Genomic DNA, 24,107 nt, shown 5'->3' on the forward strand with positions numbered 1-24,107 from the left:
CAGCAGCTGGCGCCCTGGCCGCGTGCGCGCCCTTCACGCCCGCCTCCTCCACACCCCGGGAAGCACCGAGTGGGCTGCCGAGTTCTTCGTATTTATACTTCCTTCCCGGCTTTGACATAAGAGGTTTATTTTTGATCTCTCACTATTCCCGTTTCCCCTCCCCTGGGATCAGAGAGAGAAACTGAAAAGAGAGAGCAAGAGAGGAGAGAAAAAAATTCTGGATGAAATGTAAAACCAATCAGGAGTCAGCGAGACTGACTCCCCCGCCCCTCCTGTAAGAGTCAACGCCAACTCTTTCCCCCTCGTTTTCCGTGGTGCCACGTTAATTCCTCCAACGCTGGACGTGCCCTTCAGTCAATGATCTTGGGGAGGCCCCAGTCGCTTCCTCTTTTCCGGTCAAGTGCCCAGGACACACCCCCAGGAGACCCTTGCACAGGTCCCCGCAACAGTGTCACTTGGGGATCCGACTGTGCAAAAACGAGGTCTCCAGAGAAGGTTCCAGAGCTTTTCATTGTAAACCCAAGGAGAGGGGTGAGAAAGATCATACTAAACTCAAGCTCCCTACTAAAAATCACGTTTTTCACCCCAAACGGGATCAGGGCAAACAATACCACCTGGTTCACACAGCTAAGGACTCTGTTACTGCCTCGTCAGAGGCTGGGGAGGGGAGCAGAACTCAGCAAGACCGTAAGTTACCAGAAGGGAGGTGGCAGCAAGGTGGGATCACCCTGGGGCAGTAAATGCTTGCAGCTTTGTCTTTGGCCCTGACGAATAGTTGGAATAGCGCTCAGCTGCCTTGGACCTCAGGATGGTGGCAACCCTCCCCCCACTGTTTGTGGCTGTGGGTTCCAGCGTGGATGCGAGTGGATTATGGTGTCCTGCAACATCACCTCCTCGGAGTGAGAGGCGCTGTAACTTGGAGAAGGGAATGGTATGGTCCACAGACCTCTTTGAAGAGCACAAAATGCAGCACTTGATGACACCCCAGTCCTAATGGCCAAGGTCTGAGCTAGCCTGAGGGTTCTGTTCTCTAAGGATGCGCTCCTAGGTGTCCTTGGGGGAGATTCCTGGAGGTCAGGGCCTTAAAGTCCTTTGCCTGATCCCCTGCCCCAGCTGCCTGGTTCTCCGGCTGGGTTATGGTGCCTTCACTTCAGTCCTCCCACTCCATCACCATCTATGAAGGATCCGCGTCAATGTGACCTCTCAGGGCTTCTTACTCTCGAAGAGGAGGCCCCCACAGACACAGACGTTCCTTAGTGATCACAGCATACCAGGGCAAGTCCTGGCAAATCCTTTCCAGGGGTCCCTGCTCCTTGCTTCTGAGAAACACAGAAGGCTGAGCTTTCTATCCTAGCATGCTGCCTAATCTTTGCTGGGTAATTTACAAGATAGGAATAACTCAGTGTGGGAAAACACACTTCTGGAGGCAGGGGAATGGAAAGAATGACCTCTTCAATCCTTTCCAAAAATGAGCAAAACACATCAGGACACAAAGGTGTAACAGCTGTGAGGGAGTCTGACTGTAAAGTCTTGGGGAATACAATGGGTTAAAGGACACAGAGAGATTTTACCTACAGATAGACAATAGACAATGTAATTTAGGACTCCCCAGACAAAAAAGGGTGGCTCAGAAATTTATAGGGCTTTTTGGTGTCTGGCGACAGTGTATTCCACATTTGGGTCAGATATTGAGTCCGCTTTACAAAGTAACTAGGAATAGATACGAATTTCAATGGTGTGATTAACAATAATAGACGTTTGATGCCACTAAAAGTCCATTTCAACATGCTTTAAACTTCTGGCCAGTACAACCCAGTGCTGTAGAATTTTGTGTGTTGTAAGAGAATTGTATGCTAACGGATCTCGTGGCAAAAACACAAGGTGAGAGAGTGCCTTTGGGCTTCTGGAATAGGAAATTCTGAGAGGCAGAGAGAAATGACACTACCTTTGAAAAACAATTACTGGCTTGTTACTGGGCTCTGATTGATATGTAATATTTGATTATAGATTGTACTGTAATATTAAGACCTCAAGTGACAATCATGCAATGGGTACAAAGTTCGCCCCAAGCCTACAGCATTTAGCAAGCCCAGGAGTCCAACATAATCAAATGAAAATGTTGTATTTAGGACCAAGCCAAACCTGGACCACATGGGGTCGCTGTCTTACATGAAAGATTTCTATGGAAGGCCTGGAGCAAGAGGATATAATTAAGCACGAGCTAGTTATCTGAATTACCTATAAAATGGGGGAAGTCATTTGAGTCTTTTAACTGTGCAAGAAAAACAGCACGCAGTAAATATATAGGATGCACTTGCTATTGAAAAGTGGTTGCAAACAATTCTGTCACAACTAAATTGCTGCCAAGTACTGGGGAAGGTAAAAGTAACCAATCTGCCAAATTATATGCTATTCACCAGATATTAAAGCAAGAGAGTTTAACTGAATGCCTCATATACAGATTCTTGGTTGGTAGCCAGTGGATTGGCCACTTGGCTTCCCCTGTGGATAAAGAATAACTGGCAAATTCTCTCCAGAGAACTATGTGGAAAGGAATTATGGTCTGACATTTGGGAATTGTTTGAGCTACTAATCTTTTAGTAGATTCTCTCAGTCTTCCAAATTCTATGAACAATGCTCTATCTCAATTACAGATGAACAAACCTAAATCCAAGCAGTAGAAGCTGATCCAGACTCCAGCAACTTAAAAGGTTTGACTTGTGGGCACACCAAAAATGTGGCCAGCTGGGAGCAAGAGCAACATACAGGTGGGCTCAGGATCGAGACGTTTCCTTGCCTATGGGTCTCATTGAATCTGTTATTTTACAATGTCCGGTTTGTCAACATATTAAGCACAGAAGCTTGGCATATTAGTGGAAGGACAATTGGCACGTGGCAGGCTGCCTGCGCAGATATGACAAGTTGATTATATTGGTCCATTAATTCAAGATAAAGGATGCCAATATGTGTGTACTGCTATGGACTCCTATTCTGGATATTCAATGGTAATTCATTTTGGGAAAGGCAATCAGACTAATACTATTAAAACATTGGAAAGAATTAATTTATATTGTGTTTTATTTTATATTCAGGGTGATTAGGGGTCACATTTTAAAGGTAGGTTTATACACGCATTTGCCCATTAACATAATACACAATGGATCTTTCATATTATTATTCTCAAGCTGCTGGTTTGATTGAAAGAATGAATGGTTTGCTTAAACAATTAATTAAACTTGAAGAGGACTCTTATGAAAACTGGAGGACTAACTTGAATACTGCCTTCAACATTTTATATAATAGACCTACAGGAGAATCAGAAACTCATTTGATGAGAATGACTATTCCCAACTGACAGATTCATAAAATAGACTTCTATCCTGAGACAAGTGAGTATTGTGAAATTAGCCTGGGGCACTCTCTCTTTTCTGGGCTACTCCTGAGGTCGCAGGACTGGATTTGTATCTGTATCTGAACACAGACCTATTAAAAGATTGATGTGTGCTGTTTCAATTGGTATCAGAATTAAAATGCCTCCCAGACACTTTGGATTAATCAAAGAATGCTCCAGTTCGGTTTTCAAAGGGATCGGTGTCCACGGCAGAGTTATAGACCCAGACTACCACGGAGAAATTTGAGTAATTTAACAGAATGAAGGAAAAGATGATCTATTTATTACTAAACATGATCTAATTGCCCGATTTCTGGTTCTTCCATGTGTAACTGGCAAAGTAGAAAAAGGAGAACTTCCAACCTATCTAGCAGTTAGAGGTGATGTAGGGTTTGGATCTGCAAATGCAATACATGCAGTTGGAGCTAAAGTCTGGGTGAAGCAGCTTCACCCAGACTTAGCGGTCCTCCTGTACCCACTGGTGTCACTGTGCAGGGGAAGGATAAGACCGTATTAATGATGATTCCTGGACCGGAAGCGTGGAAATATGTGCCATCAGCCACTATTACTCTCGTGAATGGACTATTCTTGGAATTCTGACTGTAATGTGGATTGTCATTCACGCCTCAACCTTCAAGGATATGCTAAAATTAAAAGAAAATTATGAAGAAAGCTATTGAGGAATCTCCAGCTGGAGAAACACAATTTGGACATAAACTCAGGATTAAGTTCACCTGCCCAGCAAACAAGGCCTGTTTTTCTTAACCTTGACGCTCTGTGGACAAAATTTATCTGTTTGCTAGATTAGACAGCACTGGTAAACATATAGCTCAAGTTTTAACTATCAATGCTAAATGGATGCCTATAATGCTAAAGCCCCATGACCTCAACTTGATTTATAACAAAGACTTTTGTACAGTTGTTCAATGACTCAGTAATATTCCAGCTTCACAAAACTAAGTCATTAATTGACATATTTGATTGGACTGTTTGTTCTAAGCATCTATTATATTACCTTGCTCAAAAGGATACTCCCAAGGAATTGTCATGTCTACTAATGTGTGTGCATAGCAAAACTTATTTAGAGAACGGATTGCTAACAATCGTTGAGTGCTTATCCTTGATGGCATTACAAAGTGCACTAAGATGTGCTGCCCAGTAGCACTCTGTCATAACGGTGCAGTTAACACGGTACCGTGTGCCAGTGTCATGTCTTACCTAGTGTATTTGGAGAAGAACATTTGTTGCCTCGTTTCACTGGGAGTTATTTGGGCTTTGATAGCCACAGTCGTTGACTGATAGATTGTGACAAGGTTTACCAAGGGACTGCTATGTGGACCAATGTCTCGCATTTGGGAATCCTGCTCATTGGAGAACTCCATCAACTCTTTTGAATGGACTATCTTCCCTAAATCCTATACTACATTGTTTTTTGAAAATGACCCCTCAATTTTTACGTATTTTAAACAATAATGTAGAAACGATTTCTTTGTATCAGATATAAACCTGTTTTTCTGATGCCTGACACATGTTGATCCTTTATATTGGAAAGGGACCACCTATTACTTTCTTTCCATGAGAACTTAGGTGTTGTGAACTCAAATGTTATTCTTTACTCTTTCTGTTCCCAATATTAGTTTTCTCTTAGAAACCTTATGTAATAGTTGTAAGGAACCAAAGAGTTACAAAGTTTCATAGATAAACCTAATTGTAACTTGATAGAACATGCTGTTGTTACTACTATTGCTGCCCATAAGTTGATGCATGTAGGAGCTGATATACAAGAGCATACTTCTCATTCGTGGTGGCACTTTTTTGTTACGAAATCCCCTACTGCTCAAAAATTGTTTTCTGCATTGTTTATCCCATTACTTGTTTCTTTGATCACTTTATTTCTATGGACTATCTGGAATCGTCATTTGAGTTAGAGAATTAAGAAGACAGCTCGGGTTATTTTGCCTTATTCCTATGCTCTTCAGCCTAAACAATGCTGAGGCCAACTGTTACGGAAATTAAAATGGAGGGTGTTTTCAGTTTTTAGAAGCAGGAGAGCAGACCTCTCCTTGTTTCTGAGCTGCTTGGACACTAGTGGGATGCTCTGCCCTCCTGCAAGCGCAGCAAGTCAGGCAGCACTTTAGATCGGAAAAGGAGTGGGTCTTGGAATCGCTTAAACCCGTAAGGGCCTGGCCTATCCCCAAGGTCTTAAGAAATCCTCTGACTCACAAGGTGAATCAAACACCATTATAAAAGTTAAAGTAAGACCAAGGCTTTATTTTGGGGGCACAAACTGATGATTACATCAGTTTGTGGTCTGGGATTATAAGCAGGAGCCTCTAAAACTACAATTTGAAGTCTCACCCATAGAGTGAACATAGAGCCTGGGATCCTTTCCCAACTGGGACTGCAGATCACTCATAACCAGGGACTTGCCATCGCTGTTCAAGCCTGGATGTAGGTTGTCAGTGCAGTTTAATGATATTTGTGCTGTTACTTTTCTCTATTGTTTCTATTTCTCTTCTTCTGATGACTGTATATTGACATTAAGTCAAATAATCTATAAAAAGCAGAGACATCCCTTTGCTAACAAAGGTCCGAATAGTCAAAGCTATGGTTTCCAGTAGTCATTTGGACCACAAAGAAAGCTGAGCACCGAAGAACTGATGCTTTTGAAGACTCCTGAGAGTTCTTTGAAATGCAGGAAGATTAAGTCAGTCAATCCTAAAGGAAATCAACCCTGAATAGTCATTGGAAGGACTGATGCTGAAGGTGAAACTCCCAATACTTTGGGCCCCTTGATGGGAAGAGCTAACTCATTGGAAGAGACTTTGATGCTGGGAAAGTCTGTAGGCAAGAAGAGAAGTGGGAAACAGAGGATGGGATGGTTAAATAGCATCACTGACTCAATGGACATGAATTTGAGCAAACTCCGAGAGACAGTGGAGGACAAAGGAGCCTGGCTTGCTGCAGTCCATGGGGGTGCAAAGAGTCAGATATGCTTGAGTGACCGAACAAAAATAACAATAATCTTCTATCAGTTCAGTTCAGTTCAGTTGCTCAGTCATGTCTGACTCTTTGCAACTCCATGGACTGCAGCACGCCAGGCCTCCCTGTCCATCACCAACTCCTGGAGCTTGTTCAAACTCATGTCCATCACGTCGGTGATACCATCCAACAATCTCATCCTCTGTCATCCTGCTTTCACTCTTTCCCAGCATCAGGGTCTTTTCAAATGAGTCAGTTCTTCCCATCATGTGGCCAAAGTACTGGAATTTCCACTTTAGCATCAGTCTTTCCAACGAATAGTCAGGACTGATTTCCTTTAGGATTGACTGGTTTGAACTCCTTGCAGTCCAAGGGACTCTCAAGAGTCTTCTCCAACACCACAGTTCAAAAGCATCAATTCTTTGGTACTCAGCTTTCTTTATGGTCCAACTCTCACTTCCATACATGACCACTGGAAAAACCATAGCTCTGACCTTTGCCAGAGCTCCTTTGCCGGCAAGTAATGTCTCTACTTTTTTAATATTCTATGAAGATTTGTCATAACTTTCCTTCCAAGGAGTAAGGGTCTTTTAATTTCATGGCTGCAGTCACCATCTGCAGTGATTTTGGAGCCCCCCAAAATGAAGTCTGTCACTGTTTCCATTGTTTCCCCATCTATTTGCCATGAACTGGATGCCATGATCTTTGTTTTTTGGATGTTGAGTTTTAAGCCAACTTTTTCACTCTCCTCTTTCACTTTCAATGAGAGGCTCTTTAGTTCCTTTTCACTTTCTGCCATAAGGGTGATGTCATCTGCATGTCTGAGGTTATTGGTTTTTCTCCCTGCAATCTTGATTCCAGCTTGTACTTCATCCAGCCTGGCATTTCGCATGATGTACTCTGCATCTTAGTTAAATAAGCAAGGTGACAATATACAGCCTTGATGTACTCCTTTCCCAATTTTGAACCAGTCTGTTGTTCCATGTCCAATTCTAACTGTTGTTTCTTGACCTGCATACAGATTTCTCAGGAGGTAGGTAAGGTGGTCTGGTATTCACATCTCTTGAAGAATTTTCCAGTGTTTGTTGTGATCCACACAGTCAAAGGCTTTGGCGTAGTCAATAAAACAGAAGTAGTTATTTTTCTGGAATTCTCTTGTTTTTTTTTTTTTCTGTGACCCAATGGATGCTGGCAATTTGATCTCTGGTTCCTCCTTTTCTAAATCCAGCTTGAACATATGGGAGTTCTTGGTTCATGTACTGTTGAAGCCTAGCACGGAGAATTTTGAGCATTATTTTGCTAGTGTGTGAAATGAGTGCAATTGTGCGGTAGTTTGAACATTCTTTGGCATTGCCCTTCTTTGGGATTGGAATGAAAACTAACTTTTGGCCATTGGTGAGTTTCCAAATTTCCTGGCATATTGAGTGCATCACTTTCACAGCATCATCTTTTAGGATTTGAAATAGCTTAGCTGGAATTCCATCACCTCCACTAGCTTTGTTCATAGTGATGCTTCCTAAGACCTACTTGACTTTGGACTCCAGGATGTCTGGCTCTAGGTGAGTGATCACACCATCATGGTTTTCTGGGTCATTAAAATCTTTTTTGTATAGTTCATCTGTGTAATGTTGCCACCTCTTTTTATTATCTTCTGCTTCTGTTAGGTCCATACCATTTGTGTCCTTTATTGAGCCCATCTTTGCATGAAATGTTCCCTTGGATCTCTAATTTTCTTGAAGAGATCTCTAGTCTTTCCCATTCTATTGTTTTCCTTTATTTCTTTGCATTGTTCACTTAGGAAGGCTTTCTTATGTCTCCTTGCTATTCTTTGGAACTCTGTATTCAGATGGATATATCTTTCCTTTTCTTGTTTGCCTTTGACTTCTTTTCTCAGCTCTTTTTAAGGCCTCGTCAACCATTTTGTAAGGTTTCCTCAGACAATCAACCTTCTATAAGAAACTGAAATTGTTTTATTTGTATGTAATGAGTGGTTTCTTTTGTTAACAAATCCTTTAAACGTATAATGAAAGTAAAACTTTCAGCAAATCCAAAGGCTGCAGGTGGGAGTCTTAACCAGATCAGGGAAATTCTTAGACATCCTTGCGCCCCCAGGTTTCAATTGGGAAGTCTCTGGAAATTATTGTTTTTAAACAGAATGAGATGTCCCCAAAGACAGTTCTTTGGAGAGAGGTCAGGTTGAGGACGTGGGTCTGAACCTGATGGCTGGCCTCTCTTTGCCCTCCAGGATTCACCCTTCCCACAGCCATATGGGCCTTGCTAGTAACTCCAGCCTGTGCCTGCCACTGGCACGGTGTCCTCAAGGTGTCAGGCTTCCATCTAGTGCCTTGGATACTGGGACTGAGAAGGGGGTTCCCTGGTTTGTGGTGAAAGCCCCAGGAGAGTGGTAGGTGGACACAGTACAAGAAAATGAATGCAACAAGCAGCCAGTGAAATTCCCAGGTGGGTATCTGCCAGTTGCAGATTTCCTACCTTACCATGTTCTTTCCCCACATATATAATTACAGCAGAGGAGGCATGCTGCGGCCCACGAATTGAGTCCTGCACACTGCCTGTTTTTGTATCGTCTGCAAACTAAAGATGTTTCCTATTCCCATTTTGTAAATGATTAAAAACATGAAAAGGAAAAGTAAAACTTCATAATGCTGGAAGAAGGTACGAAATTCACATATCAGTGTCCATACATAATGTTTTATTGAAAGACGACTGCATTGTGCATGGTCTACCCATTGGCTGCTCTTATGCTATGAGAGCAGGGTTAAGCACACCTAAAATATATGTGCAATCTGACCTTTTACAGAAATAGTTTCCTGACCTCTGAATTACAGTAAGGCAGCATTAATTTGGAGTGCTTAAATTTGGAATGTGGGATTATTTAGACTCAGTGTCTGTGATTAATATGGAATAGGAAGTTTTTACATGATTTCTTACTTTGAATATGAAGGGTAACATTAAAAATGAAAATTAAAATATCTGTGTCTGTCTTGAATCCTGTATCTAGCAGTTATTTGTTATTTAATTAGTCCTTAAGTAACTAAAGAATTTTTATGTTTATGGTATTTTCGTTGGCTCCAAAATCACTGTGTATGCTGACTGCAGTCATAAAAGACATTTGCTCCTTGAAAACTATGACAAACGTAGACAGTATAGTAAAAAGCAGAGGCATCACTTTGCTGACAAATTCCATATAATCAAAGCTTCGGTTTTTCTGGTAGTCATGTACAGATGTGAAAACTGGACCATAAAGAAGGCTGAATGCCAAAAAACTGATGCTTTCATATTATGGTGCTGGAGAAGATTTTCAAGAGTCTTGGTCTCTTGAACAGCAAGGAGATCAAACCAGTCAATCCTAAAGGAAATCAACCCTGAATATTCATTGGAGGGACTGTTGCTAAAGCTGAAACTCCAATACTTTGGCCGCCTGATGTGAGGAGCTGACTCATTGGGAAAGACCCTGATGCTGGGAAAGACTGAAGGCAAAAGGAGAAGGGGGAGGCAGAAGAAAAGATGGTTAGAGAGCATCAGCAACTCAATGGACACGAATTTGAGCAAACTCCAGGAGATAGTGGAGGACAGAGGATCCTGGCTTGCTGTGGTCTATGGAGTCACAAAGAATCAGACACGACTTAGCAACTGAACACAGCAATACTATAGATCTGTCGTGCATATTGACGTTTTAGTTAACTCATAACTATTAGTAACTGGTTATTTCTCAGTTTATCACTAGGGTTTTATAGAGTATATATTATACATTTTTAATATATCCTAAGCTCTAGTATTCTCTAGAATCTGCTTTCAATTGGAAGATCCATTAGTGGCTATCTAATCCGCTTCCACAGAAATGTAGAAGTTTCAGTGTAAAAGCAGAAATGTAGAGTTTTCAGTGACTTATCCAAAGGCACATAATTAGTGGTAACAAATTTTCTTAAAATACTATGGTACCCCTCGCATGATGATTAAGGAAAGAAAAAGCCTGTTTATTGCTTTCAAATTTCATTTGTAATCCATACCTTTTTGTTAAAAGTGAGTGCTTACTCTGGGCCAGGCATTGTTCTAAAGGCTTATTTAGATTTAATTTTCCTTAAGTCTTGGGTAAATATAGCATCCACCTTTTGACTGCTTGCTATGGCTCAGCACTGTGCTGAACAGCCCCCAAACATGATTTCACTTTATCATCATGACAATCCTCTGAAAAGATGTCCCATAGATAAAGAAATAGGTTTAGGGAGGTTAGATAAGTTGCTTACGGTCACTCAGTTAATAAGCGGTGGAAACAGCATTCTTAACTAAAGGTCGCATTCATAAACTACCAATTAAATATAATGTTTTTCTAGTGACATCATCCTACACTGATTTAGTGTTTCTTTGTTTAGAACCAATGATTAAATCATGGTATTACTGAGCTGGAAGGACCTCTAGGTTTTCATTTTTAAAGATTTCAAAGAAGGGAATAAACAGCTTTTCTCAAAAGCCTGTGAAGGCATTTAAATATAAACAGAGTTCTTTTTTCTAAACAAAGTAATATCTTTTTTTTTTTTTTTGCTGCAATTCATGTTCATTTTTATAACTTTGGCTAATTGCTGTGGCCCCCACGTTGCCTATAACAGAGGGAGGATTTCCTGGTTCTGTCTCTCACTAGTGAGCTCAGAATTCCAGCTGTCAAGGTTTGGTTTTGATATCACTTGTGTGCTGACGTGCCTTTGTACTCCCTTTGGTGTGCAGAATTTTGTGATCACCACTTGTACACAAGCATTCCTCTGTATTTTTATCTGTTTAATTCTCCCTTAGTCCTAAATATTCCATCTTTTGGAACCTTTGGAACTTCACACAGTATATGGAAAATCATTAATTCATGTTCTTGAGGCTGTTTTAAGTTCAATGTCCCAGTTCCCGTGGATCACTAGCTACTCTGATTATTTTCCCTATCTTCATCTGGCTGTCTGGTGTTTACAGTCTCAGTGGGCACACTCCCAATTCTGTTATTTATATCACTGAGAACCAGCTCTAGCACAAACTTAAGTCTAATATTGACGTAGCCTTTCTTGCTGGCCAGATGTTGATTGATTTTAGTACCCGGAGCTGCAGCAAACAAAATTTTTTGTTCCTACTTTGTATTTTCAATGACTAACTGCCAAGTCTTGGGCTCACTGTTGGGCACCCCCATATAAGGTTGATCCCAACTGGGATATATCTGTGATGAACATCTGTGGTCAGTACTGTAACTGGCCATTCAGTCTCTTGTGCATTTTGAGTCTTAACAAAGTCCACAAAAAGGAATGGCTGACTTGGGTCATGCTTGCTGTACCATCAAATGGCCAGCAGGTGGCAATGTTCAGCTTGGTATGTATCTGCTTAGTTTTTTTTTCTTGCAGAGCAACTTCTTCAAAAGTTAGACATTTCTATCACAGCATGCAAGTCTGAGACAGCAATCTTTCAAAATTATACATATAAATCTGAGTTTTCATTCTGTTTCTTACACCCAGTCCCTGGAGAATGTTGAAGGAGGTGTCCTGTGGTCATTGTGCTTGACATGACCAGTGTTTTCCCCTTTTCCACTGTCCAGTTTTTACTGGGGCTTCCCTGGTGACTCAAAGAATCTGCCTGCAATGCGGGAGACCCAGGTTCGATCCCTGGGGGGTCTCAGGGATCACTACTCCACTCCAGTATTCTTGCCTGGAGAATCCCATGGACAGAGGAGCCTGGTGAGCTACAGTCTATGAGGTCACAAAGAGTCGGACACGACTGAGTAACATTTTTACTTTTCTTTACTGCAATTAGTAAAGAATTAGATGAGTGTCTTCATCAGATGAGTGTCTCTCTACTCAAATTATCTGTCAGTCTTGGAGAGTTGGCCAAGCCGAGGTGTCTTCAGGCCCGGGACCACCTTAATCGTGAGAATGATTTGGCTCCGGTGAATCCTTTAATTTTTAGTGAAAACTGTACATTTCCTTCATATCTTCATGGTTGACTCGAACCACCAGGTGGGAGTCTTGTCACATTTACTTTTTACAGCTGATGATGTGGGGTCTGAAATCGCTCTAAAGGATGCTCCTAATTAACCACTTCTAATTATACACTCACAGGCACACACATATGTATAAGTATATACTTTAATGTACTAACTTGCAGAGCTGTATACCATTTCTCCTTGTGTCAGGGGAAGAAAAGAGGGATGCAGGAGATTTCAGGATGGAGGGTGATTTCAGAGCATGTGAAGTGCTTGTTCTAGGTCATGAAGGGACTTCATATAGAAATGATCCACCTTTTATAAATATCTTCCCAGTGAGTCAGGATGGGAAGTGCCAAGAAGAGTGTTTGACTCACGGTAGGCATGCGTAAGTGGTCACCGTTTTCCCTCACAGCGGCATCATAGTCGTCTACCCCGCAGCCGGCACCCTGGTGGACTAGTCATAAAGTCTCTGGAGTTCACCTCGCCTCGTTCCCCTCATCCTCAGTGTCTCTTCTTTAGAGTCATCGGGGTGCTTCCCTGACCTGCTGTCATTCACGGAAGGGAATCCAAGTCGTTAACACTTTGGTTTGATAGCAAGTACTCCTGGGAGTGTTTGACTTTTAAGAGTCTTGACTAAGGGAAACAAAAAGAAATAAACAACCAATGGTGGAATTTCAGACGTGGTTGCCTTAGACTGAGCGAGAAATCTGGGGGCCAAGGACACGCGTCAGGGCTCCTAAGTGACAGATGGAGGCACCTGCAAGGGTGTTAAAAGCAGATTTTTAAAACTTTTATATTAGAGCGTAGTTGGTTAACATGATGCTCGTTTCAGGTGTACAGCAAACTGATTCAGTTATACATACACACGTTCCATTCTTTTTCAAGGTAAAAGAGGACTTTTGAATTGGGTGAGAGATGATGCTATGAGAATGTTAGAGCCCCATTTGTTCTACTTTCTGGGTGTCCTCAGATAAGTGGAAGAAACAAGCATTCTCTTGATTCTGGATTAAAGAATCCAGATTCTTCTCTCTTAGACATCTGGGCCTAGTGCAAACTGTCCACCGATCCCATTTTGTCAGGCTACAGGACTTATTTCTCTTTTTCAGAATATTCTTCCATGCAGTCCTCTCTGTTCGCCATCTCATCGAGCTCACTGCCTTGGAGAATTTAAAGAGGCATGTAGACATTGGACGAGGATGGCAGGAGGTCTTTCCTCCATCCTCCCACTTGACAGATGGGGAGGTTGAGACCTGCAAGGCCATCCTTCTCCTCAAGTCACACTGCTGGTTGACAGAGAGGCAATTCAGGGTGTGAAGGTGCATTCTCAGCCCAGTGTTCTGTGTCCATCTGAGGCCGTGTGTCCATCAGGTCTTGCAGAGCCAGACCTGAACTTGGACAGTTCCCGTGACTCCAGCCAGGCCCAGCCCCTCTGGAAGATGGATGTGGCCCCAGAGCCCTGGTCCCTGGGCTGCAGCAGGGCCAGCCGGAGTGTTTCAGTGTGCTGCATCCCCCCACGTGCCACCTTCCACGTGGAATCTTCCACGGGTGTTTGCTTTTTCTTCAGTGAAAGAGCCTTCCATTGAGGAAGAATTCCAAGTATTTAGACTTTAGCCATATTTAATGATTTACAAAGGAGGGCTTCACCCTGAGTGATACTAAGAATGTGGAGGTGTCTTCCGAATGCCTCAAAAGGAGATGGGGAAATAGGAAAGGCCTGGGGACTTAGGAAGAAAGTGGGACTTAGAGCAGCTGCATGGCCAGGGAGGAAGGGGAAGAGGACAGGGACAAAGAGCTGGTGCCCGGGCGAGGGAAAACTTTCTGATTAGCTTTGAAGCTTGGAAATGTCAAAGGCTTTTTTCCACATCTAGTGTGTGTGTGTGTGTGTGTGTGTGTGTGTGTGTGCGTGTGCACACCCACTCATACCCATATACCCACTCTCTCTCTCTAGCATATATACACACACACACACGCACAAGGACATTAAAGAAGCTTTTGCACTTGAGAAGAAATGGAGTTGGGTGTGCCTTGCAGGTGGGTGTGCCGGAGAGTGGGCAGTGAAGCAGGTGCTGGGCACAGGTGTGAGGCTGTATTTGTGACCTGGGCACTTGACTTTTCTTCCAGCAGGCCATGCAGACTCACTAAAGACTTGTATGCAGGGAAGCGACATGGCTGCATTTTTCTTTTAGAAGGATGACTTTTTCAGCTGTTACTTGGAACCGGGGTGGCGTTAAGGGAGGGATTGGAGTGACGGGGACCTGTTAGCGCACGCTTTCCAGAGGCGGCATGAGCCTGAGGGAAGGGGCGGTGGAGACGGGCAGGAATGCACTGGGGCCTCTGGGGCCGTGGGGAAAGAGGAGATGGGGCTGAGGTGCCTGTGGAGAGGGGAGGTGGATGGAGGTGCCGTGTACAAGGACGAAGGTGTACATGTACAAGCAGGATGCTTTGGGCACATGCATGGAGGGAGAAGCACGTTTGTGTCCAGGCTTGTGGAGCACCTTCTGGGATGGCTGGTGTGGATGGATGCACACCCTCGCGGCTCAGGCAGGGATGGCACCAGTATGTAGCTGCGGAGCTGGCTGCGGGGACAGTGGCTGAAACGGTGTGCATGCCCTGCTCTACAAGTACATGTGCAGTCCAGGATTCTCTTCGCTTCCTCCTGAGTTTCTACTCATCTTCTCAGCATCTCCCATTCTTTCACTGTCCTCTCTTCTCAACCCCCACCTCCCCCAGAGCACAGGCAAGGCCAGCCTGCCGGTCTGGGGTCTTTCCCCAAAAGCCAGAACCCTCTGTCTTCTTTTATGAAATGCGGTGATTTGCACCCACCTGGGCTCTGTAGTCTGCAGGTGTCTCCTGGTTGGTCCTTTCCTGATTCAGACATCAGGGTGTCTGATGATGAGGGATGTCCTGGTGAGGGAAGGGATTCCTGGCTGGCCTGGAGAGAGCAGGAAAGGAAGGCGGATGTCTGCTTGGAGTGACTCGATTTCTGGAGTCTCACCAACCCCAGCTGGAAAATACTGGATGCATTGCTGGATTGCTCCTGCCAGGTTGGCTAAGCAGTGACATTGCTGTATCCCATCACCTCTTGGCTCTCAGTGGTGACAAGGGAGGCCATGCAAAGGTGCAGGGAGGAGGCAAGGGCAGGCAGAGTATGCAGGGCTCTGATGAAGGAGAGAACGCCTGGCTCCGGAAGAGCTTTGGGGCACCCAGAGTGGGAGCAAGCAGGCTCTGCTCTGGGACCCTCACTCTGGTGGGAAGGGGCCTGGACCAGCCAGAGTAACTTTTCTTCTCCTGATGGCCTGGTCAGGGGCTCATTCTATATTCTTCTCTGGTTAAACACCAGGGTTTTCTGCCTTTTAATTTCTTTCTTTCTGCCAAGCTTCACAACACCGTGGATCTTAGTTCCAAGCAAGGACTGGAGCCCTGGAAGCACAGAGTCCTAACCACTGGACTGCCAGGAAATTCCCAGTCAGCCCTTCAATTTCTGATGTCCTGTAAGCATGGCTGTGGCTGCGGGATCACGGAGGCTCAGGTGGGCATTGTTTCTGCTGCTCTGGCTTCTGCTCTGCACTTGGCCATCCACAGACCTGGCCCCTTTCCCCTCACTTCTCCACTTCCAGGGTAAGGCAGAGAGTTCCTGAAGCCTGGGTTGAGGCAGAGGGCTGGACTCGGTTACTCAGCGATCCGGACAGACCAGAGAAGCAGTTCACAAAGTATTTCTACATGAGGTGCCAGAGAAAAAAACTCGAGGCAGGTAGCTTTCCAGTGCTGGGCCTGGAGAGCAGTGAGATGAGTGACAGCAGGGTGGGGACGCGGGTTCAGATGCCGCACAGGCGGTTTATTTCTGGTTCATGAGGACCGTGCCCTCAGAGCGGGTCTGTGGCCCTGCCTGGGAAGGTCTTTGTGCCACCCCTTCACCTTCCTGCCCTCTTTTAAAAATATTTTTGTTAGAGTATAGCTGCTTTACAATGTTGTGTTAGTTTCTGCCCTACAGCAAAACGAATGTCATGTGCTGTGCTGGGCTTCGTCACTCAGTCGTGTCCGACTCCGTGCGACCTCATGGACTGTCGTCCCCCAGGCTCCCCTGTCCATGGGATTCCTCAGGCAAGAGTACTGGAGTGTGTTGCCATGCCCTCCTCCGGGGATCTTCCCCACCCAGGGACTGAACCCAGGTCTCCCACATTGCAGGCAGATGCTGTATCAGCTGAGCTATGAGGGAAGCCCAAATCAGCCATCCTCATACACATATCCCCTCTTTTTTGGATTTCCTCATTGAGTGGAGATCCCTGAGCTAAGCAGTAGGTTCCCACTAGTTATCTATTTTATACTTAGTGTATATATGTGTCAGACCCAATCTCCCAATTCATCCCACATCGCTCCCGCCTTAATATCCACGCATTTGTTTTCTATGTCTGTGTCTCTACTTCTGCTTTACAAATAAGATCATCTAGACCATTTTTCTAGATTCCACATATATGTGTTAATGTACGATATTTGTTTTTCTCTTTCTGATTACTTCACTCTGCCTGACACTCTTCAGGTCCATTCACATCTCTGCAAATGGCACAATTCCATTCTTTTCTCTGGCTAAGTAATATTCCATTGTATATATGTACCATAGCTTCTTTATCCATTTCTCTGTTGATGGACATCTAGGTTGCTTCTATGTCCTGGCTACTGTAAATAGTGCTGCAGTGAGCACTGGGGTGTGTGTGTCTTTCTGAACGATGGTTTTCTCCTGGTATAAGCACCTGCTGTCTGAGAGTCTACTGTCTACTTTGTTTTGGAAAAGACTTGGATTCTTTTAAGGTGTAAATATACGTGAATGGAAACATTATAATGCGGTTATGAGTTGTTTTGGCCTTAGTGAAAATGAAACCGCTGGCAGCAGCAAACTTTGAGAATGGGGAGAGAGGGTGCAGGAGAAGAACTGGAGAGAGGGTGAGGCGAATGGGGAAGCAGAGGGAAGAGGGAGGGGCCCGGCACCAAGATGAGGTGCTGACGCCCTGGCTTCCACAGGCCGCATGTCCCACCTCGGTTCATCCACAGGAAGGCAGCCAGAGCCTGCAGTTCACCTCAGTTTTTCTTGTAAACTCCTCAAGTGAGAACTATATTGTATTTTCTAACTGCAAGAATTCTAAATGATGCTCTTCACTCGTAGGTTCTGCGTGTCCTTACTAATGACAGTACAAATATTCCTCCTCTTTCATACAGAAGGAATTCTAAGCTGTAGGAGATGGGGCCACTTAGCTGGCACCCCGAACAACCCACCGCCAAGCAGGGCTGGGGCTGGGCTCCAGCTTGCAGATCTGCAGTCTGGAGCAGCGAGCTACTCTCAGTCGCACAAGGGCTGCTGTTTTCTGCCCAGGTCCCATGTTTGATATTCAAGTATTTAAAACAGTTATTTATTTGGCTGACCGGGTCTTAGTTGCAGCATGCAGGATCTTCGATCTTCTCTGAGGCATGTGGGATCTTTAGCTGTGGCATGCAAGCTTTTAGATGTGGCATGTGGGATCTAGTTCCCTGACCAGGGATCAAACCCAGGCTTCTGCACTGGGAGTGCAGAGACTTAGCCACCTGACCACCAGGGAGGTTCCCTGCTGTTCAGCATTTTTAACAACAGGTGTGAGAGGAGGCTTTTCCTTCTGCTTGGGCACAGGCAGGACTCACTTGGGGGGTCTATAAATCTCCCAAAGTTACGCGCAAAGCTCTGAGTGTGTGTCTGTGTCTGGGTGTTTCCAAGGATCGGGTTTCTCAGTGTTTACAGCATCCTCTGTGGGCCTGAAGTGGCTCAGGATCGCTGCATCAGAGCAAACTGCGATCTAACCAAGTTCCACTGAGCTGAGTTCCCTTAGTGCCGTAGCTTAGAAGGAAGGAAGGAAGGAAGTGAAAATATTTAAATACAACAGAAAAAATGCCCTTTGAATACAAATCAAATAACACACCTCTACTATGTTAGGAAGTTCTCTGTGACTTTCTGTAAAAACTCCAAATACATTAGGGCCATCAGGTTAATTGTTTTTCTTACCCAAAGTGGAGATGTTAATAATTCCTGTCCGACCACTGCCCCCAGGGTTTTGTGAGGATGAAGTCAGATAATATATATGAACTCATTTACAAACCATATGCTGTTTTTGTGTATGTAAAGTATTTTTATTAAGAAGGAGAACGGGTTGATGAAAGAAAACATGGCGCTTGGGAGAAAGGATGAATTTTATTTGGGGCCTCACCTGACATCCTGACGTCCTGTGTAAAGGTGGTGCTTCCCACTGCACAGGGGGCCCGAGGCTCCGGCCCAGGCTCGATATTGAAGCTACTATTCTGGATGCTGATGATGGTGGGAAAGAGGACACTGTACACTGAGAGGAGCAGAGCAGAGAGAAGCTTGCTTGGCAGAAAGAACAAGTTGCTTTCTAAATCCCCAAGCAGGAGTTGAGGATTTAGCACACGTTTTGTCTCCGTCCTAGGTATTCCTCCTGTACCAGTTCGAACACCAATGAGATCCTAAACAGCTAAGAGTCCCAGTCATTCACACTGATGTGTATATGTGTGTGTGTGTAAAGCTATGGAATACGTCACTAAATTGGTGGGCCTGAGATATGAGGGTGGTGGCTGCTATTCAAGATGGTATGAGAGGTATTCAGGGTACAAGAAGGAGGCAGCCTGGAACTGCCCAGTGAGTGTCCCCAGGCCAAGTCAGGACCCTTTATTCTAGCCCCCTAGCATCCAAGAGAACAGATACAGCACTTAAGTACCAAAGGGACATCTGTTAAATACTGAGCCCCAGAGAGAAAACAGAGTGGGTGGCAGAGAGGGAAAAAATAGAGTTAAATATTTCCTCTGAGCAGAGAAGAATGGACCCAGGCCCAGGGCTATAATTCATGGAGCCTTAGATGAATCTCCAGCTGCTTCAGCTGTCTCCACATCTGGGGGAAGACAGGCCAAGAGCTCCGGCACTGCTGGGAGCCCGTGGCCGATGTCTCCACAGTTTAACACTTCCCGAGCCTTCCAAGAAGTTCCCAAATACCTCAGTGGATGTTGTCTGCTTTGCCTGACTCTGGGGCATGGTGTCCATGAAAAGCAGATTAAACATACTTGGGACTTCCAGGGATCTTTGCCAGAGAATGCTACAGATATACAGCACAACAATGGTACATTCTTAAATGTATTTTCTGATCTAAATGTGAACGTGGTAAGTATTATTTGCTCAGTCATGTCCTAATCTTTGCGATACCATGGACTGTAGCCCGCCAGGCTCCTCTGTCCATGGGATTCTCCAGGCAAGAATACTGGAGTGGGTAGCCATTTCCTTCTCCAGGGACTCTTCCTGACCCAGGAATGGAACCCAGGTCTCCTGCACTGCAGCAGATTCTTTACCATCTGAGCCACAATGAATTAATAATACCTGATCTGAGGAGTTGAGAGACATCCCTGCCCACTGAAATCTTGCCTGGACCATAGAACTTCTTCCTCCTTTCTCCTCCACTCTTTTCTCCTTAATTCTTATTTCCTGTTTGAGAAGATATGCCAGGATGCTTGATTTTTTCAAGAGGCAGAAGTCACCCTTGGTCCTGATGTTGGTGAATAGAACCTGAAAGGGGTGAATTCTGAATCTCCTAAGAGAACCCCTCTCCAGCCTCAGGGCATCACCCTCTGGGGCTGATCTCCTACCTGAAACCTTCTGCACCCCCCTGGCTCAGCCATACCATCCACACCTGCTTGAGGGACTGTCATGGAGACTCATGTTAAAGGAAAGGAAGCCCCGGTTTTGATGAGTTTCCAGTCAAGCGTGCCTGTAGCCCAGTCCCAGGAAAAGGTGTAGCATTTAATTAGCAAAAGGCAAGCAGTTCAGTTCAGTTCAGTTACTCAGTCGCGTCTGACTCTTTGTGACCCCATGGACTGCGGCACGCCAGGCTTCCCTGTCCACCACCAACTCTCTCGGAGTTTGCTTAAACTCATGTCCATTGAGTTGGATGAAAGATAAGCAAGTTCAAATCAAACACTCATTTGCTAGAAATGGAATACACAAATGCTGAAGGAGCTAAGACAAAAGGAGCCATCAAAGCTTTCTGAGTTAAATGAAGTGGTTTCCTACAGGAGGCCAAAGGTAGAGCAGAAGTGAGGTTGAGAGGGCACCCCCACGCTGGGGAGGGGGCAAGCTGAAGCAACAGCTTTGGAGCAGAAGAAGCCAAATTGATTAATTTAGCCAGAGCCAGGTTCTCATGAAAAGGGTAAAGATAATGAGTTATGAGATGAGCAAAGCATCTCTCTAGGCAGCCTTAGACAAGGAATTTTCTCTGGACCTCAGTGGCCTCCACTATGATATGAGGGTCCTGGGCTGGGAGACTAGGGTGCTGGGCTGAGGTCCCCTCACAGAGGGGACACAGATAATTATGGGAGGAGTATTTCAGGCAATCCCAATTTCCCAATCCTCCAAGGAGCTAGCCTGACCCCCATTGTATTTTTGTAATTTTTATTTTTCTTACTACTTTTTATTTTGGCTACACTGCACAGCATGTGGGATCTTAATTCCCCAACCAGAGATCAAACCCATACTCCCTGCATTGGAAGTGCAGAGACTTAACCACTGGACTGCCAGGGAAGTCCCTTACTCCCATTTTAGATCTGGAGCTCCTTGTCTGCTGTGAGAGGCTGAGCTGAGGTTAGATTTGGGCGCATTCATTCATTCACTCTGTATTTGTGTATGTGTGTGTGTTAGTCCCTCAGTTGTGTCCGACTCTTTGTGACCTCATGGACTCTAGCCCACCAGGCTCCTCTGTCCACGAAATTCTCCAGGCAAGAATACTGGAGGTGGGCAGCCATTCCCTTCTCCAGGGGATCTTCCTGACTGACCCAGGGATCGAACCCAGGTCTCCCTCATTGCAGGCAGATTCTTTACCGTCTGAGCCACTATGGAGAGTTCCTACTGCCAAGCAGTGGACGAGGCCCTGCATGGGTAACAGTGCATGAGACAGAGGAAGTCTGACTGTTTTTCTAGTCGAGGGATTGGGGGGCACATAGTCAATTAAAGAGTAAAGATCCAAGTGAACAAAATAGGTTTAGATAGAAGACATGCTATGGAGAAAAATAAAATACAGGCTCATAATCATGATTTGGGCTTGCTAGGTTGGGTGGTTTAGGAAGACTTCTCTGAAGGAGTGGCACTTGGGCTGAGGCCAGAAGGCCAGGAATAGGTCAGCTCAACAGGTGAAGGGCATGATGGCCAAGCCGAGGTCTTCAGATCTGGCAGCAGGGCAGGCCCCTGTCTTTCTCTGGGGAAGAGGTGTTTTTTATTTCCCAAAGATCTTAAGATCTTGGAGGGTGACACTTGCCCTGTCCTAGTGTGAAGGCAGGGCCGCCACCAGCGTGACACTGAGGGCCCCTGGGGGGGGGGCTAGGACAAGGTGGTCCCGCTAGGTTTCCTCTTTTCCACTGGAAATACCAGAAGCTCCAGAAGGTGATGATGGAAGCATCTTGGAGGACCAAGTAAGGCTTGGTAGTAATAATAATAATAAAGAATCCGCCTGAAATTCACAAGATCTGGCTTTGATCCCTGGGTCAGGAGGATCCCCTGGAGAAGGGAATGGCTACCCATTAGTATTCTCGCCTGGAGAAGCCCATGGACAGAGGACCTTGGCAGGCTATAGTCCACGGGGCCACAAAGAGTCAGAAAGACTGAGCAACTAACACAGCAACAATAAAAATACAAACAACACTGCTAGATGACTTTAAGAATGCTTTTTTTTATGACTCATCAAGCACTTCTGAGCTTTTTAAAAATACTTTTTAAAAATTCACTTATTTAATCTTCAAAATGCAGAGAAGGCAATGGCAACCCACTCCAGTACTTTTGCCTGGAACATGCCATGGATGGAGGAGCCTGGTAGGCTGCAGTCCATGGGGTCGCTAAGAGTCAGGCACGACTGAGCGACTTCACTTTCACTTTTTACTTTCATGCATTGGAGAAGAAAATGGCAACCCACTCCAGTATTCTCGCCTGGAGAATCCCAGGGACAGAGGAACCTGGTGGGTTGCCATCTATGGGGTCGCACAGAGTCGGACACGACTGAAGCGACTTAGCAGCAGTAGCGGCAGCAATCCTCAAAATGAGTATAGGACATGGTTTGTATCAGTATGCTAATTGTAATAATGAAGAAACTGAGGCTTCAGGAGGTACAGTAACTTACCCAAGCAGGCACAGCTAAGATGGGGTGCAGCCAGGACACACACGGGGTCCTCTGAGCTTTGGCTCTCAGTCATCGCGCTCTGTTGCCTTCCACAGGCCTCCAGTGGTCATTCAGTATTTGATCCGGAAGTGATCTTAGATGTTATCTAGACCTGAGATTTCCAATGCAGTCTTCTGACTGAAGACCTCTGATGGTGGGTGGTCCCTCTTCTTTTGACAGAGTCAGAGAATCAGATAAGTGATGGAAATGGAGGGTCCATGTGGAGTTCTGACTTCGACTCGAGTGTTCTGTGTGCTCAACCTGCATTCTCCTAGAGCCTCAACCCTGTTTAGGAACCCCTGGAAAGAGCAACTGGACAGAAGGGCAGCTTCCCAAGAGCAGAGAGACCAGGGTCACGGAAAACGATGCACATGGAAATCAGTGTAGTGCTGAGTGCAGAGTAAGGGCTCAGTGTACGCGAACGCCTTTGGCGATGTCCACATGGCCCACTTCTGTGCTCGAGGTGTGACTGGGGAAGGGGAAGTGAGGCCAACAGGTGGGGAAGGGTTTCTTCTCCTGTGCCCATCATCACTAGCGACACATCACAGTCCCTACCAAACCCCATGGATCACAGTGAACGTAAAATGTCATTGGAAGCCTTGTAACTCACCATTAAAACTGCTGCGTGTAGGAAAACAATTGCCTACCCTAAAGAAGTGACTTATGATCGCCCTTGTTTGTCTGTGTTTCTCTTTAATTACAGCCCCTCTTTAAACACTTGGACACAGAAGGCCTTTGTCAATGTGAACTCTCTCTCTCACAGATCTCCACATGCACACTCTCCCTTTCATTTGCAGAGCGTAAACACCATCTCTTACTCATTCACATAATGAATTTCAGCCCCACACATCTCAGCTGAAGTGGGGCCCCAGGAGAATAGTGGGCACCGGAGCACTCTTCCTGTTCCAAAGCCCCAGGGGGCTCTTGCGCCCGGATCCTTTATGGGTAGAGAATAATGGGCAGAAAGTGCTCTTTCTGGGACCAGTCCCAGCATTCTCTTCCCTTCCACAGCAGAGTTGTTGACTCCAGCAGCCACTCTCCTAAAAAAATTCCAAACTTCTTCTGCACATCCCCTTCTCATGCTTCAGATCTTCACGCACTGTCCCACTCTTACATGCTCCTCCTCTTACAAGCTCAACCCAGAGCCCTTTGGTTCTGGAAAGATTTTCTAGGTCTCAGGAGAGACAGGAGAGCCTTCCTTGCTCTACTTGCCCTCCTTTCTTCTCAGAAGAAAGACGTGCATTTTACTGAGAGCTAGGAAGGACCTTGGGGCCCAGAGCCTGAAACAGGGCTCCCAGACTCCCCTCAGAGTCAGTGGGATCTCGTGACTTGATGGTATCACCACTGCACACCCTCAGCTTCTCACTCCAGAGTCCTTCCTGTACTTGGTCAAGGATCACAGGAGAGAAAGGCAGGGAGGAAGTACTCTTTCTTTCTTTTCTAAGAAATACTTTGAGGATGCTCCCTTAAAAAATGTTTATTTTCATTTATTTATTTGGCTGCTCTGGGTCTTCACTGTGGCATGTGGAATCTCATTCCCTGA

The 24,107-nt window shown here is 45.2% G+C and overlaps 1 protein-coding gene across 1 annotated transcript in view; it reads right to left on the reverse strand.

Moving 5' to 3' along the window:
* Nucleotides 1–22,598, reverse strand: part of ADAMTS8 (ADAM metallopeptidase with thrombospondin type 1 motif, 8) — a 41,805-nt gene extending 19,207 nt beyond the window's left edge. The window contains exons 1-2 of the mRNA XM_010844723.1: nucleotides 22,526–22,598; nucleotides 18,569–18,697 (exon numbers count right to left, since the gene is read on the reverse strand). Coding sequence (XP_010843025.1) covers nucleotides 18,569–18,697; nucleotides 22,526–22,598 — 202 coding nt within the window. The remainder of the gene's footprint in view (nucleotides 1–18,568; nucleotides 18,698–22,525) is intronic.
* Between the last annotated feature and the right edge of the window lie 1,509 nt (nucleotides 22,599–24,107).

This window comes from Bison bison, unplaced genomic scaffold (genome assembly GCF_000754665.1).
Source record: "Bison bison bison isolate TAMUID 2011002044 unplaced genomic scaffold, Bison_UMD1.0 scf7180017864205, whole genome shotgun sequence".
Lineage (NCBI taxonomy): Eukaryota > Metazoa > Chordata > Mammalia > Artiodactyla > Bovidae > Bison > Bison bison.